General features: G+C 40.4%; 2 protein-coding genes across 3 annotated transcripts in view; one reads left to right on the top strand and one right to left on the bottom strand.

Moving 5' to 3' along the window:
* TDG (thymine DNA glycosylase) overlaps nucleotides 1-8,669 on the top strand; it is a 22,950-nt gene extending 14,281 nt beyond the window's left edge. The window contains exons 5-10 of the mRNA XM_019544763.1: nucleotides 434-569; nucleotides 652-734; nucleotides 815-909; nucleotides 2,960-3,131; nucleotides 3,471-3,599; nucleotides 7,136-8,669. Coding sequence (XP_019400308.1) covers nucleotides 434-569; nucleotides 652-734; nucleotides 815-909; nucleotides 2,960-3,131; nucleotides 3,471-3,599; nucleotides 7,136-7,275 — 755 coding nt within the window. The 3' untranslated portion in view covers nucleotides 7,276-8,669. The remainder of the gene's footprint in view (nucleotides 1-433; nucleotides 570-651; nucleotides 735-814; nucleotides 910-2,959; nucleotides 3,132-3,470; nucleotides 3,600-7,135) is intronic.
* Nucleotides 8,333-17,619, bottom strand: part of GLT8D2 (glycosyltransferase 8 domain containing 2) — a 33,318-nt gene continuing 24,031 nt past the window's right edge. For both annotated transcript variants that reach the window (XM_019544765.1, XM_019544764.1), the window contains exons 8-10: nucleotides 17,110-17,276; nucleotides 15,625-15,737; nucleotides 8,333-11,089 (exon numbers count right to left, since the gene is read on the bottom strand). In XM_019544765.1, the coding sequence (XP_019400310.1) occupies nucleotides 10,917-11,089; nucleotides 15,625-15,737; nucleotides 17,110-17,276 (453 nt within the window). In that variant the 3' untranslated portion in view covers nucleotides 8,333-10,916. The remainder of the gene's footprint in view (nucleotides 11,090-15,624; nucleotides 15,738-17,109; nucleotides 17,277-17,619) is intronic.

Genomic DNA, 17,619 nt, shown 5'->3' on the forward strand with positions numbered 1-17,619 from the left:
CGGTGCTCTTTCCTGCCAAGGCAGGGGGTCGGACCAGATGATCTACCTAGGTCCCTTCCGACTCTAGCTACTATGAAACTATGAAACTATAGAGACAGGGAACCTGATTGAGATGTCATATTTTCAGCAATTTTCTATCTAGATTACGTAAAAGCCATGAATATAATGGGCAGCTATAAAATAAATATTTACAGATAGACAATTACCTTAAATAAAAATGAAGTTGGTTAACTTGGAGGCCATCTTTAGCATTCCAGTATTTATATGCCAGTCAGTGTCTTGTTTAAGTAGTGCTTTGACATAGTGTCTGTCATGTTAATATCTCCCTAGAAATAGATGTTTAAATAAAGTGCTGACATTATTGTAGTATTCTGGCAACTGCAAGTGTTTCATAGTGAATGAAAGAATAAAGTTGTAATTTATATCTCCACAGGGAAGTGTCTTTTCATGTCTGGGCTGAGTAAAGAACAATTGAACCATATGGATGACCACACTTTACCACAAAAATACGGTATTGGATTTACAAACATGGTGGAGAGAACAACACCAGGTAGCAAAGACCTCTCCAGGTAGGATAACATAGGATTGAACCATTGTCTAAACAAGCATATGGTCTTAATCGTGAATGATGGTTTTCTCTCTTTTACTTAGCAAAGAGTTTCGGGAAGGAGGGCGAATTTTGATGCAGAAATTGCAAAAATATCAACCTCGCATAGCAGCTTTTAATGGAAAATGTGAGAAACTTGACTTTGAACAATTTATCCTTTATAACAGCTTTCTACCAGATGTATAATCTGTCTCCATTTTGGTCTAGGTATTTATGAAATTTTTAGTAAAGAAGTGTTTGGAGTAAAAGTTAAAAACTTGGAATTTGGATTGCAGCCACACAAGGTCCCCGATACAGAAACAGTAAGTTCCTTCTGCTATACAGATATTGTGGCAATGAACTGAAATACAGAACAGCAGTTTTGTTATTCAAGGCTAGTGAAACCAAGTGGAGATGTAACCAAGTTACATCAGTGAAGATTTTGGCCCAAAGTGCAAAGGAATTGAAGGTTTTGTATTTAGATAAAGGTATTAGGCCATCCAAGACAGAAATTTCAGTTCTTAAAAACCTCCCTGGAAAGAAATTTTGTCATCTTCCCAGATAGTGTAGTGCTGTTTTTCAACTGCTTGTGTATGCCTCTAATGGCAATTTCACCTAAATTCTATTTCACTGGTTTGCAGAGTATTCATTTGACTCTGTCACTTTTTTTTTTTTAACTTGCTCTAGGCCTTTTGTCAAACCTATTTGAAACGTCTCCTCACTAGGTTGTATTAGGCACCATCTGGCAAAGAAAGGGAACAACAAGTTAGGGCAGCAAGTTAGGGGGAAGAGGGTGGCAAACAGCCAAACATGAAGCCAGCCCAGCTCCACAAGAATCCCAAAGCATGGGGTCTGGGGCAGTCACCCCGACTTGCCCCCCTCCAGAGACGGCCCTGGTGGTGGCCTTGAGCCTCCCAGCCTTGGGAGCACATGGCTCTTCTTCAGGCCTTTGGGGTCTGCTCTCAGGAGCCACATAAGAATGCTTGACTTCAGCTAGGGGGGAGTACTGCCTGTTGTGTGCAGTGGCCTGCAGACAGTTTCCTGACTGCACGGCTGCTGTACTTTCTTCTTGTTGTGCCACTGTAGTCCTTTTTGAGCAGATACTTTCCTCAGTTCTGCCTGGCTCTATATCAGGGGTGGGCAAAATATGGCCTGGATGCAGGATCCGGCCCGCCAGGCCAGTCTATCTGGCCCATGGGGCCCCTAAAAATTTAGAAAATTTAATATTTATTTGCTCCTAGCTGCCTGTCAAAGATGACAGGAGCCAGGGGCAGTAGGACCCAGAGGAAGCTGGTGGCAGGTCCCAGCAGCAAGGCCTGTCCAGCCCTGCCCCCCCAACCAGAAACCCCTGCCTAGCAGAGACTTCTGGCCTGGGACCATGGGGCTGTTCCTGCTTCCCTGCGCCAGAGGGGGAAATGAGGCCCTCAACAGATTGCTAAAACTCTGTAAGCGGCCCTCCGCCCAAAATAATTGCCCATCCCTGCTCTATATACATCCTGTTGATGAAACCTTCTCATTTCCATGTGGTTATCAGGCAAGTGGTCTCCTTTTACAGCTTGCTTGCTTCTTGGTGGACAACTCCAAGAGACACTCCCTGAGTGATATCTCCTGCGTGGCTTCCTTTGTCAGGGATCAGCAGGCCTCATTCCCAGCAAGTCAAAGCTAAAACCCATGTGGAAGCCTTCACAGTCAGGGTCCTATGTGGAGACAAGTTCCTTTCTCTGGCAGAAGAGGAGTTAGCAGCCATATTAGTGGTGCAGTTTTTCACCCATTGTGGGTTCTTCCTCCTGGGGTTGTTTTGTTTTGCTTTGTACTGTTACCCTACAGCTGCTTTTCTCTTGTCAAATTCAACTGGCAAATTCCTTTGGTCTTCCTTAGTCTTACTGCATCAGCAGTGGAATGTAAGTAGCTAACTAATACATAAGTGGACCCTAACCAACTAGTGTGAGGAAACATACATGGATTTAATCCACAAACTATTCTTAAAATACTTCTTCAATAGACACAATGACTTTGAAATTATGTATGTGATTTGAAAATAAATAACCCCAGATGATGTGTAGCTGGCTTGTTAATTCATAAATACAGCATCTTACTAGGCTAGTGATTTCATTTTTCTGTATCAGTGTTAAATGTTAGTTTCTAGAGCAGCTGGTATAAATTGTCATAGCTCACCCAGCTGAAGACCTACTGCCTTGTCTGGGGTAAGATCCTCAGCTAGTAAAGGGACATGGCATGAGGACTTTCCTATCTGTGAGGCATTACTTAATGTTTGTACAGAGCTATTTAATGAGTAAGTTCTTGATGCTTTAACAGCTTTCTCACGCTTGACGAATCTAATCTAGCCTTTACTGATCTTTGTCTCTTATAAAGCTCTGCTATGTTATGCCATCATCCAGTGCAAGATGTGCCCAGTTTCCTCGTGCACAAGATAAAGTACATTACTATATAAAGCTCAAAGATTTAAGGGATCAGCTGAAAGGCGTTGCACCAAACACAGAGGTGCAGGAAGTGGAGTACACATTTGACTTACAGCTTGCACAAGGTATAGTGGGTTTTTGATAATCCTTTCTTAAAATGTATGTGATAGCCATGTCATCATATTTGGTATAATATATAACAGCTACCGGCATTAATCAAAATAGATGCAAAAAAGATGTATACTTAATTAAGGAGATTTATTTCAGCTGACCCAAACCAGATGGTGTAGAATTACTTTTTTTTTCTTGAAACCCTAATTGTATTTATTTTTCTAAGAGGTGAAATGACTGCAAAGTAAAAGATACATGTATTATTTTGCTGTGTGGTTGTCTGACAAAATGAGCATGGCTTGCTTTTATTCTGAACATTAACAGGTTGAATCCTTTTTTTTTTGTTTCTCCAGAGGATGCTAAAAAGATGGCAGTTAAGGAAGAAAAATATGATCCAGGATATGAAGCAGCATATGGAGGTGCTTATAGTGATGGAACAGTCCATGAGAGTGAACAGTGCAACTTCTCTTCAGATGGAACTGGTAAAAAATTGTGTTTGTAACTTTTAATCCATACATTCTTAAATTTGAATATATTCTAGGTTTCCTACCCTTCTAGGCAGCTTCCATAGCTGATTTTTCTAAGGCTTTGCAGTACAACAGTATTTAGGGGCATACATCAGGGCTTGGGGGAGCATCTATTCACCAAGGTCCCCCAGGGGAGGACAAGAAATAGTGGGCACAAGGTGACTGAAGACTGCTTCAGGCTAGATGTAAGGAAAAACTTATTTACAAGTCGAGTGCCCAGGGTTTGGAACAGGCCCTCCCCAGAGGTGGTATAGTCATCCATTCTGGCAATCTTCAAAAAACAGCTTTTGTCGTTTACTTGGATTTTAGGAAGGCCTTTGAGACCGTATCTCATCTCATTCCCATAAATAAATGAAGACACTGACTTGGATAATTACACAGTCCGTTGGGTGGCACATTGGCTTGGGGGTCGCACCCAGAGAGTGGTAGTGGATGGGCTGGTATCGACCTAGAAGGATGTGGGCAGTGGGGTACCATAGGGGTTGGTCCTTGGACCTGTACTCTTTAGTGTCTTCATCAGTGACTTGGATGTGGGCATGGAGTGTACTCTGTCCAAGTTTGTGGATGATACTAAATTGCGGGGTGAAGTGAACACACTGGAGGGTAAGGAACAATTGCAGGCAGACCTGGACAGGTTGGAAAAGTTGGCAGAACACAATCAATGCAGTTCAACAAGGAAAAGTGCAGAGTGCTGCACCCAGGGAGTAAAAATATCCAGCACACCTACTCGCTGAGAAATGACCCTCTCATCAGCACAGAAGTGACCCAGAAAGAGATCTCAGAGTCATAGTGGACTCCAAGATGAACATGAATCATCAGTGTGACAAAATCATCAGCAAAGCTAACTGCAATTTATTTTGCATCAGCAGATGCATGACAAATTAAACCAAGGAGGTGATACTTCCCCTCTATGTGGTATTGGTCAGACTGCAGTTAAGAGTACTGCATCCAGTTTTGGGCGCCATACCTTAAGAAGGGTGTGGATAACCTCAACAGGGTCCAGAGGAGAGCCACTGATATGGTTAAGGGTTTGCAGGCCAAGCCCTATAAGGAAAGACTGAGGGACCTGGACCTCTTCCACCTCCTCAAGCTGAGAGGTGATTTTGTTGCTGCCTACAAATTGTGGGGGGGCAATGCAAGGAACTGGAGATGTTCTGTTCACCAGGGCACCTCTTGGGGTAACAAGGAACAATGGTCAAAAAATTAAAAAGAGCAGATTTAGGCTAGATATCAGGAAGAACTTCTTTATGGTAAGGGTGGCCAGAATTTGGAATGGGCTCCAAAGGGAGGTGGTGCTCTTTCCTATCTTGGGGGTCTTTAAGAGAGGGCTCGATAGACATCTGGCTAGGATCATCTAACCCCAGTGCTCTTTCCTGCCCAGGGCAGGGGGTCAGACTTGATGATCTGTTGAGGTCCCGTAACATCTATGAATCTTGACGCCCATCTTGCTGTGGTCATTTGATTCCAGTAGTCTTTTGTGCCCATGTGTGGGGTAGAGGGCTGAACCTGATGGTCTCTAAGGTCCCTTCCAGCCTGTAACAACTGTGAAACAATGAAATTGTTAAATATGTGATGTAGGCTTGCCATTGGCACCTCCTGTTTTATTTGTTGGGGAGGAAGGGAGACACATTTTCTTGGGCGCTGATTTGTTTTTAAGTAAAATAGATTTTTGGCGACTTCAAACACCTTTCCCAAGACTTTAAGGAAGATTAAACAAGTTGATTATGTAAAATAACTATAACAATTTCACAAGTAAAATATTGAATTAACCTGTTATCTTTATACTCCTTTTTTATCTAAAAATTATAGTGCTTTTCATAAGAAAAAGAACTATAACATAAAAATGAAGGTAGCAACTAAGTATAGTTGACAAGTGAGTGGTAAAACACACGATAAGAAATTGACAGAGCTCAGATCATCTAGTTATATTAATGTTGGCTAAGGTGAATGTATTAAAATGTATTGTACCGTAGTATTTTGCTGTAGTATCAGAGGTGGATGTTATACTCAAATAATTCTTCTCAGATTGATCAATTTGAAAGCTAATACAAAAGCTGAATTGTATTACAGCAATGATGGGAACAGAGTTAATAATGTTAATTTTAATCAGGCAGAAGATAGGGCAAGGTGGCATCTTAAAGAGTAACTGATACAGAGAAATATGAGCTTTGATAGGCAGCAACCTACCAAATATTGCTAGATGCTATGAAAGGACAAAAGTGAGTACGAGGAAACCAAAAAAAAAACCCTGTGCAGAACATTTAAAATAGCCCATTTAACATTATTCAGGAAGACTTGATCTTTGATGTTCTCTAGTTTTTGAGTGCATACTTGACTTGAGTTCCTTAGTAGCTCCATCCTAGGTCAATACACTTGTCTTGCAGACCTTTGACAGAAAACACACTTTCAGCCCCATGGGAGTGTAAGGAAAATTATAAACAATAGAACAAGGGATGAGTGAAAGAAAAGATAAAATTGGAACTTGGATTCTCACAGAAGAATTAATCCATAATTGGGAGTTCTAATTTACAGTTTATACCAGGGATGCTCAACCTCCAGCCCATGGCCAAATCTGGCCCAGAGAGCCATGGCATCTGGCTCATGGGGTTCCCCACAAGTCAAGAAATTTTGATGGCAGGGGAGCAGTGGCAAGCAATACTGCTACCTCTCCTCTGCTGCCAAATTCCCAAGCCCTCAGGGAACAGATTGGAGCCAGACACCTCCTCCCCTAAGCTGTATCGGACCTGAGCCATGCCTCCTCCTCCCCCTCTTGTGGCCAGATTCGGGCCTGGCCACACCCCCATCCCCCATATTTGGATCAGAACTGGGCCACACCCCTTTCCCCCCCATGCAGCCAGGTCAGGGCTAGGCTACAGCTCGGTTCAGCACCACTGCTATAAGCCACCAATCAAGATAGCACCATAAGTTACAATTAAGGAACTGGCACAAAAATGGGAAAAGAACAATGATTGCAGAGTTTCCTCAAAGGTCTCTCAAAATTCATTTCCTCTTGTCACTTTCTTACATACATTGCAGCCTTTATACCTTCCTTCTGAAACTGTTCATGCTCTCTGAAATTCATTTCTTATTCCCTTATACTAAGAACATAGTGAATTTGGGATGGTTATGCTACTTCCAAACAAAAAATTAGAGGATTTTAAATGTATTTAATCGTTGTTTGTTACTTCATTAGCAATGAACTTACCAGCTTCCACTAAGACTTAGGCCATTATGTTTTGATCTCCAGCCCCTACCTTGCCCCATCCCCAACATTTTTATATTTTTAAGAAGTTAACATGAACTAAAGCTAATACAAAATAACACTGAAAATAAGGAAACACAAACTAGAAACAAATACGTCAGGCTGTGGTGCAGAATAGAGAAAGTTGGATAATGGAGGGGAAAATTGCTTGGAAAATACCAGGGTTTTGGGGGGCGTTTATTTCCATGTAGCCATCATCTGACCAAATATTGATACTTTTGTTTTCCAGCATCAAGCAATCCAGAGTACAGTGGAGGTTCATGCTTTGGTGATGTTCCTAATGGACAGTGGATGACACAGTCCTTTACGGACCAGATTCCAGAATTCAATAACAGCAGGGCACAAGAGCTAGAAGGAAGCAGTGTATAAAAGCTGCTTCTGCAGTGTATGCATAAATGCTGCAGTTTTAATGCAGTTAACAAAAGTGGTACCTCAGTTCTGTAACTGAAGCATTTTAATAGTATTTTACCTCTCTTAGATATTTTATTGTAGTCCAAACCAATTGTGTGGTAGATTTAATCTTATGAACTAGGTAATTTTAAGGAAAAGTCCAACTTAAAAAAAAAAAGTAGCCCTTTTTTGTATATGAGTTTTATATTTAACATGCACCATTTCTTGCAGTTTTTGACAAACTGCTTTCTCATGTATGAAGACTGGTTTTTATTTGGGGGTTAACTTTCTTCTGTGATTTTTAATGTAGCAGTCTGCAGAGTTATAGTTTTTACTGACTCCTTAATAAGTTTGGATATTTCATAATCCTTTTACACCCAGAGAGGGGAAAATGAAAATGTAGCCCTGCTCTCACAAGGAGCAAGGCTTTAAAAGTCAATGTAGTTATACAAAGTGTGCATTGTCAAGGTCTGCCTTCACTTCGCTGCCATAGGTGAGAGAGTCCACTTTGCTGCTATTAGTAGCTGATTTGTTTTCTGAGCTAGGATGGATTCCCATCTCCATTCGGCTTGTTGGCCATCTAGACCACAGGTCAGCAATGTTTTAGAGTGGAAGCCCACTTTAATGGAGCTTTGCTCCTGGCACAGACCACTTCCGGTGGCCTCTGCCATTGCTACCACTCCCTCCCACAGTGTTGCTGCCACTGCTCCCCCCAACCATACAGCTGCTGTGCAGGCAAAGCTCCCTTCCACTGAAAAGCCACAAGTTCTCCTGGCTCTGTGGACTGGATAAAATGGCTGTAGGTTGCCAACTCCTGACCTAGAGCTCTTAGCTATCCAATTTGTGGGATGGAGTGAGAGTGAAGGAGAAGCCAGTGTGTTGAGCAGGAACACAGTTTGAATTGCTGTAGTACAGCTGACTTAAGATGAGGCCTGTTTAGGATCCCTTTCATTCCCTTGAGCCCCCTCTGAAAAATACAAGGTGGAAGCTTTTGAGCTTTGCAGACTCTAACACTCTAATTTTCATGTTTTGCTGGTCTCCAACATGCCATTTGGCCTACACCAAGTAGCTCTAGAACTGAATGGAGAAATGGAATCCCTTGAAACTGGCTACGTTTGCAGGAAATGGGGAGGCTATGCTCCTAGCTAAATGCAGGAACAGTCGCTTATTTGTATCAGTCACCAAAAGGGAAAACTAGACTGAAGCTGAAAGATTAGGGATAATTGATACGGCTCAGTTCCCTTTCCTCTGTGCCTCTAAGTGTAGGGGGATTTTTCTGTTTGCTTCCTTCAGGAATAATGATATACTGAGGTTAAAACCGTGGGCAGGTAATCTATGAAAACAAAATCAACCCTGGAAAGTAAGGACCTCTTCTTAAGAACTTGCTAAAATAGTGCATGTGTCTCTGTGTACACTTTGTTTATGTGGCCAACGTTTAGGGCGTGTGGAGGAAATGAATTTCCATGCTTGTGCCTAATATCACCGTCTTTTCCTCTCTTTTATAGAGGTGAATTGGGGGAAAAAAGCAATAAGTTGATCAAAGCATTAATGTTTTGATTATCTTATAAGAGCAGGTGCTTTATATACTTGAAATGTACACAGATGGTATTTCTGTAATCTGAACTAATTAGAGATTACACCACCAGGTTTGTTTTTTCTTTCATCTTCTCACATGCTTCAGCAGTTTTTTCATCAGAGATTGAATGGACGCATTCAGTGTAGATCCTAAACCTACTGTAATGCTTTTGGATCCCACACACTGCCAGCTTCCTGTGAGGCAGGCATGCTATTTACAGTTTTCTTCCCAAATTGTGTGGCTTAATCGTAGAGTTTCTTAAATCAAGACAATGTGCATTATGGCTCTGATCATGCTTATTGGCTCCCGCATAAAGCTGTTCATTATATTGTCAAAGATATGTAGGAATCATTCATTTGTTATTTAAAATGTACTGTATCATGTGTCACTGTTTACATGGACGTTTTCCTGCTGGTGCTCAGAGTATCTTGCATCAGGGATTTGTTACAATTCAATTTATTTTTCAACAAAACTCTGGAAAGCATGTAACTACCATTGCTGAAAAGGTAATGTGATAGTACATAACTACTGTAAAGATGGCTTCTTAATTTGAAAGTCTATTCTTTGACAGGCACCTACTGCATTATGTAGGTATAAAGTATAGTTAAACATACAAAGACAATTACATTAAATATTGCAAGTGATGTGCGTGTATTCTCTCAGAACTGGTGCTCTTTCATTACATTTAATATGGAGGTTTTTAAACTGTCTTAAAATCTACAAATGTTTCACAATAAAATCAGGAATTGTATTGGAATCAGATGTGTTATTCTGGTTAAATGTGATATTTGCCAATCTGCTAATAATAGGATAAGAATATATTATAATACATGCAAATAATGACTGAATTGCTTCACTGTAGTCTCTTGAAAGAGAGGCAGTAGATTACAAAATGGCTGCACTGAGTAAAAACTATACCTAGGGACCTACCAAATACACGATTTCATGGAAATTGTGTAATTGGCAGTCTCCTGTGAAAAAGCATAGGGAACTGGCTATGTTCAAAAAGCTGTCTCCTAGAAGGGCAGAGGAAGGAAGCAAAAAAAAAAAAAAAAAAAGGCAGACTGCCTGTCTCCTGAAGCGGGGGAGGTGGGGGGAGAGAGGGGAAAAGTTCCCATCTCTCAGTCTCCAGAAGGGGAGGGGGGGAGCAGGAAAAGCCTGCCAAAAGACCCCTTCTCCTGAAGGGAGGGGCAGGATGACAGCTGCAGTGGAGCAAATTGGAGGTTGAGTCCCTGACATCAGCTCAGTCTAGCAGCCAGTCAGGTTGGGAAAGGGTCAGCCTTGTTTAGTCAGCAATTATCGTCCTTTGCCCCTTGAAGAGGGTGATAATTACTGAATTAACAAGTCAGACGGCTCCAGCTAGGGCTTTCAATCAATGCCTGGGAGGGGTGGAACTTGCAGCACCCCTCAGCCAATCAGATGCGATGGGGGTGCTGCTTTGCTCCACCTTCAAAATGGCAGTCCTGGTCATGATATGGCCGTGAAACTGGGGGGGCCTGGCCATGTTACAGCCATGTCATAGGCTACCAGGGCCCATGAATTTGGTAGGTCCCTAACTATACCTTTGGAAATGTTTCATTAATTTTCATGTAGCGATGATTAAAAATAGATTACAAAGCTAAAATGATTTTGTATTCTAACATTGCAAAGTACTTCTGGTGTAGATTTTCTGTCAGCAAGATAAGATGGTAGGAGACATTGCATTAACATTTATTTTGGTTAGTAGCAAGTTTCATCTTTGTAAATACCTTATAAAAGTGTTTTCATTATCAAGTTTCCCTTATTTGAAATTCAAGCTAATCCTGAATTTTCCCTCTCCGCAGGCGCAGTTAGGCAAACTTCATCGTATGGGAGTCCTTAACAAATATTCGTGGTTAATTTTGTAAAAGCAGTTGCACAACACAGTTTTGCTCAATAGCTGTTTCACAGTAGAAAGAGGGAAGATAGTTATTACAAACTGTGGTGTATAAATAGAAAGATTAATTAGATCTTGCTGGAAACGTATTTTATTTTTTAAAGATAAACATTTACATATATATCAGTATCAGCTATCGGGACGAATCAGTTTGAACTTTCCTGAAGGGTCAGGGATAAACCACTTTTCCCACAGGTCAGTGTGAACACTTGGATAGTCCCAAGGTTTATATCTTCCGTTCCAGTGAAGTAATTTAGCATCTTGAAGAAAATGCTCCGAATATCGGGTATCAGGACTCCATCCTGCACAGTTTATAAAAATAAATAAATCTAGCTTTTATGGATGCATACTGTTGCCAGAAGATGCTATGCAAGGGAAAAAAAATCGAAACTTCTAATGAAAAGTGAGTCTGTATACTAGTGTTTGTTGGATAGAATGGCCTATTTTGTAAGAACGATGATGATTTTTGATGGACATTTTTGTTCTGCTCATTCTCATCTGCTTTTACCACATGTTCTTTGATAACAGCAGCCTTTGCCTTGTTCTAATAATTTATTGTGTCATAATTTATTGTGTCATAAGGAACCTCAGTTGCCTAATTTAATAGATTCCCTTGTTTACATTTTTTTTTAAATAACTAAGTCATCATCCCTTTGTCCTGTTGAATGCTGTCATCCACTGAAGGCTGATGGTATCTTCAAATCTCCTCTGGCTGTATTGAAACCTTTTACTTTTTCGATCCTGGACTAGTGAAAATGGTAGTGATAAATAAGTAAAGTAACTTGCTTCTTCTCAATAGTTATTTTTCCCTTTATACTGAATGTACCCAGTTTTCTTTTGAGCAGTTGTCCATATGCACATTCCATGGTTAGTGCTCAGACATGTCTTAGAAATGTGCCACACTTGAACTTAAAGATATTTGCCTAGCAATAAGCACAAAGTATGAAAGCATCTAGCCTACCCTCATGCTTTTCATTAGGAGTAGACTATGCATCTCATGCTCTTCAGCTCCCCTCAAGTGTCTTCTGGCTTAAGATGGAGTGCTCTGCTGTCGTAAACTAGTTTTTTCTTCCTAGCTCCACGCTGTTTGTTATTAACCTAGTTAATTCTCCACTAAGTATCTTTTTTTTTAGTTAGAATTCCTTTTGGTTTGTGTTGCCTGATGGCAGTTTTTTGCTTTATAGATATAGATACATATGACCATGGTACATATGGTAGGAGGAGAGGTACAGGGGACAGATTAAGCGGTGTCCTTTCTCTGACAGGGCTTGAACAACTTCAAGTGCCTCTGTTCTCTGGGTGAATCCAGCATATATGCTCCATGAGCAAACCCTTTATTTCCAAGACCTGAAAGGACAGGGAGGTAAGGCTTCAGGTTTACGTTCTTAGTCCAGCCTTACTTTTCAGGTCAAAGATTCTGTCCTCTACAACATTCTTTTGGATTGAGGCTTTTCCAAGATCAGTATTTGCCTTTCTCATGCCATAAACGTAAAGCTACTGTATACTTGCCCACAAGCTCCTTTGATACCCAGAGTACTGGATGAAGCCAAGCAAGACTTGCTGATCTGCCTCTACTAGTCCCAGCATAGTTCCCAGACGAGTGTATCTGTCTTCCCACAGTCTCAAGACTACACTGGTGCTCCCAGTATCAGTTACCAGTATCAGTCTTCAGTCTTATCCTGGGAATAAGAACTCAGGATAAGACTGAAGCTCTCTTCACCTCATACATGATGATAGATGGCTGCTGAGTGTAGAGCAGGCTTTTTTCTGTAGACTGAGGTATCTTGTCACAAATACCTTGGTTTACAGGAGGGAAATGAACTGGGTTTTCCACAGGGTGTAGTAGGAACACCACCACCTCCTTTGAGGGTGAAGCAGAATGACCTGTGTTTAAGCTTGGTCAAGCTGCATCTAGCCGCCATTTCAACTCATCATCCATTGATGGAGGACTTGATTTTTTTTCCCTATCCTGTGATACTGGAGTTAATAGAAATTTAAGGTGGTCTTTCTGGGGAAGGACATGGTCCTGCAAAGGCACGTAATTAGTTATTACAATCCTGGGTCTGTCATTTGAACCTATGGTAATAAGTTAACTTCTGCACCTGTCTGTTAAGAAAGGCTTCATAACCCTGGGGAGAGTAGGGAAAATCCAGGTGCTGATGACAGACTTCCCTCAACACTATATTCTGAGGTTTCCTTGAAGGGCAGTTCCAAGTCCCAAGCCAGGACCCAGGGTTCCCTGTGCCTGTTTCTGAGGACAGCTCCACAGTGGTGTAGCTTGGGTAAGAGGAATGATATGCCCTATCCCAAACACTGCATGCCCTGCCATGCACGGAGAACATCTCAGGCTGTGTGATGTTTAAGATAGAACATAACATTTCTTAAATCCTAATCGTGCTATTATTTAACATCTGCCAAGGGACTAAGTTCATGATTCTTAACTAGGGTCCTGCAAGATGTTTTGAAGGGTATAACTGGATGCTGCACAATATTATCACTGTTAGGTGTTCATGCACCCACAAAATTTACAAGATAAACCCAGAGATTTCAAAGTGTCAAAAACATTCTGACCTGTTGTGGTCTATCTGTATTTTTTGCAAATTCTTTGCAATAGAATCATTACTTTATTTTTCCATAGTAAAATATATATATTTATATTTTATATATAACACCTAACAGTGATAATGTTGTGCAGCATCCAGTTATACCCTTCAAATATATACAAAGATAAAAGCTAGCCTGTTCTGAGGGGTGCCTTGAGTCTTAAAAGGTTGAGTGAGAGCCATTGCTCTAAGTGGATGTCCAGTTGTGTCCAGACCACCTACAATACAGTTAAAGTGGAGCCTTCAGCAATGATTAGAAAATATTCTACCAGGGCTCTTATACAGTATGCCATTACTGAAGTGTCACGTTGAGCTGCTGCAGTAGAACAACTTTTACTAAAATCACTATTCCACTTGCAGTCCAATATCTCACTGCTAATATAGGCTGGACACTGTTTTGGAGTCTTCCACAATGGAATATGCATATGGACCATCATTCCAAAGAGAAATTAAGAAACAAGTCCTTCAAGATGTGTTGTTCATATATCCATTCCGCCACATTCCACCCTTCATCGCCTCTTTCAAATCCTGGATGATAGCCTGCAGCTGCATTTGAGGAGCAGTCAATGTGTGCTATATATATTCTTTATGAAAAGCACAAGGAGAGTGTGAACACAGTGCGACCGGGGTGGGAAGGTGGTCCTACTTGCCAGAAGTCTTAAAGCTCAAGTAAATAAGGCTCGTAGATCCACAGTGGAACGTACAGATGGACAATATGTTTTGAAAAACTCCAGTCACTACAGGTGACTGGAGAAAGGCTAAGCAATTTTTTCTTTGCAGCTGAAATTTCTGAGTTACTATATTGGACCATCACAAATATGTATTCATTCTTTTACGCACAGGAAGAGGTGATCCCTGTCGTACTACTTAATCTGTGTGTCTTTAAAAAAAAATATCTCTGAATATTATTTTTTTTTTGCAAGTGTTATCCCAACCAGTGCATCCCACTCTAGGATTTCCTCCTTTGGAAATGGAAACTTAAAACAGTAATTTACTTTAATTGTCAATTATTTCTGACACAAGCATTTTTTTGATCTAATTTTTCATTTCTAGGTCTGCTCCTAATCTCAGAAAATACATTCTTGCAATGTTGAATGTTTAAATAGTGGAATTTTTGTTCAGGTTTCTGTAGAGGAGAAGGGTGGGGGGGTCCATCTGCTTAGTACATACAAAATACTTGGATCAATCCTAGCCCAATTCCAGTACCCTTTCAGTTGGGTCACTTATTTCACAGTATGAAGTATTTTATTATAAAATATTGTTCCAATAATGGGCACAGACGCATAAGACTTTTACTGCACAGTAACTTGACTTTACTACATGGTAAATGTGGAGTTGACACAACACATAGCCCTACTAAGTAGCAGGTCATCTGAATTCAGGGTAAAGCTAACCTTTGAAAACTTAGAGTAACTTCTACGTAGGAAAGTTACCATATGGAATGTGTGATGTGTCCACTCCCATAGCCAGTTTAATCCCCGGGTAACCAGTTGTTCAGTTCAAACTAGCCACCTGCCAAGTATTGGATAGATATTGTAATAGCACCTACTGCAGACAGCAGCTTGGAAAAAATTACTTGTGTCCAGAGAGCACACACAAGTGTTTGGGGGTTTTTTACTATAAAATAAAATCTAGAATAAATCACTCTGTAGTAATTGTGTTATGTGTCTATACCCATTATTTAGCTATCTCTTCATTTAAGGCAGTAATCCATTCTTAAGATAAAACCAAATCCAGAACTGTTTTTGAAAGTGACTGATTTATCCTTCAGCCTCTTCCTAGACCTTGGATTGCAAAGCCAGAGGGGCTGTTAAGTCATCTAATCTCCTCTGGTATATCATGTGCCACTAAATTTAATCTACCTACCTTTGTATCGAACCCACTAACTTGTTTGTTTAAAATGTATCTTCCAGAAAAGCATTGAGCCGTGTTAGAAAGATTTACTTGAAAATTCCCCAAATAGCTACTGTGGGGCACAGAAAATGGAAGTCCACTAATATTGAATATTGGAGGAAAACAAGTTAGCATTGAGCAAGCATTGTTGATCTGAGGTACAAGTAAGGTACTGAGAATCAGTATAACCATAGAAATACAATCATTCAATATATGATGATGCATATTAATATAATAATTCATTATATAATTAATATAATCACATAGTCATGAATATAATCATTCTTAATACCTCCTCCTTTAATACCAACCCATAGTGTTTCAAAATGAAATGTACTCACCAAGATGTCTTATGTGCCATAAGGGATTTATAGCAGAATATTTTTCATGGAATACAATGAGCATTGGAGAGGTGGCCACACCTCCTGCAAGGGTGCTGCTGTAAAGGTTCTCCCTGTGGAGAGGAAAGAACACAAAACCCACCCCTCAAAATATTGAAGAAAATAAGATCTTCACTATAAACCAGGGCAGAACCATTTGGTAAAAACAGATATGCTAGTTATTTGTCTTATCAGTATTCTAACTTTTGGAGAATATTTTTGCTAGTTGCCAGCAATGTCTACTGCTGTACAAGTAACTTACCACACATGCATGTAAACCTTCTCCTTCCCTCCACCCTCCAGAAAATTAACATTGAAAAAGTAAGACCTGTTTTAACTATAGCTCTGCTTGACTGTACCATGACTTAACTTGAATCTCACTCTGCACGGGATTATCTCATATTTACAACTAATTTGCACCAAGAATATATAGATAACTTGCACTCCTGGCTTTATAGTGTATATTTATAACATAAATAGGTTGTAAAAGAACAATCTTTTGCTGCTTTTCTCAGATAGGAATTCCCATGTTTGCAGCTCTTTGTCAATAGAAGTTGGGAGAGAAAAAGACATGTTTTTCACTGGTGTTTAAGCAGTCGTCTTGAATTCTGTACAAATATTGGCCCCTTTGTAGTTGGTTTGCATTACAATTTGTGAGGCTCCCAGCAAAAGTGGAGAGTTATTTTCCATACTAAATATATTAACAGGAGTGCCATATGGAAATCATACCCAATGATTCTTCCACTGTATTTAGTACTGGCAAAGCCTCACCTGGAGTACTGCCTCCAGTTTCAGGGGAGTACTTTGGGGGAACTGCACTTCAAGAAAAGGTGTTGATCACTTGAAAAGAGTCCCGAAAAGAGCAACATAAGTATCTAGAGGTCTAGAAAATGTGCCCTATGAGAGAAGGTTGGAAAAATTGGGATTATTTAGTCTAGAGAACAGAAGACCGAGTGGGAGATTGATGAGTCTTCAAATTTAAAAAGGAAGAGAAGACTGATTGTTTTCTGTTCTCTATGTCCATAGTGGACAGGACAAGAAATAATAGGCTGAAACTGCAACAGGGTAGATCTTAGGTTAGGTATCAGACCTTTCTAGCTATGAGGGTGGTTAAGCATTGGACCACGTTATCTAGAGAGGCTGCAGAATCTGCCACTGGACATTTCTAAGCAAGAATTAGACAAACATTTGCCTGGGATTGTTTAGACGGGGATGAACCTTTCTTGAGCAAGAGAGGTTGGGCTTGATTACCTCTTGAGATCCCTACTTTTTCTATGATTGTCGGTGCCTAGAGCTGGATTTCAGCAGTGGGAAATTCTGCAACGTAAGTTATTTTTCCTTGTAAACCATGAAGAAAGGCCTGTCTAGACAACTCTGAAGAGTGAACAGAAAATTAAACTATAAACTGCATAGCAAGAGCCAGGATAACAAAGCGTCTGTACTCACTCAGCATTTTTCTGCATCCACTTTTCTAACTGCTTTGTAATCCGCTGATGCTTCCACTCGGTCATGTTTGCAACAAACACGCCAGGATTAAAGGAGCAGGTGCTAGGGCTGATGCCAAGATCTCTCACTGTTTGCTTTCGGTAGTCCAGGAAGCCCATATAAGTGTTCTAGAAAGAAAGGAAATTACACCTAGGATGTATATCTACTATAGCTCTTCATGTAAATATAATTAAATATGCGTCTACCTCAAACACCTACAGTATTCACAGATATTGAACCTGAACCTCTAAGAACTGCATTTCTAGATATTATTGTCTGCCTTGACTTCAGTGTGAAGCACAAGGCTGGAAGATTATAAATTGTTATCTCTATGTTATAGTTCCCTTATAGTCCACAATGCTCTGTCGTTGGCCTGTTCCTCTTTACTCTCTCTGTATCTTAACTTGACTGCTGTTATGCGTCCATCACCTAGGATATTTTAAGGCTACTATATTTAAAATCTCTCAGAGA

Source organism: Crocodylus porosus, unplaced genomic scaffold, assembly GCF_001723895.1.
Source record: "Crocodylus porosus isolate Cpor-Errol unplaced genomic scaffold, CroPor_comp1, whole genome shotgun sequence".
NCBI lineage: Eukaryota > Metazoa > Chordata > Crocodylia > Crocodylidae > Crocodylus > Crocodylus porosus.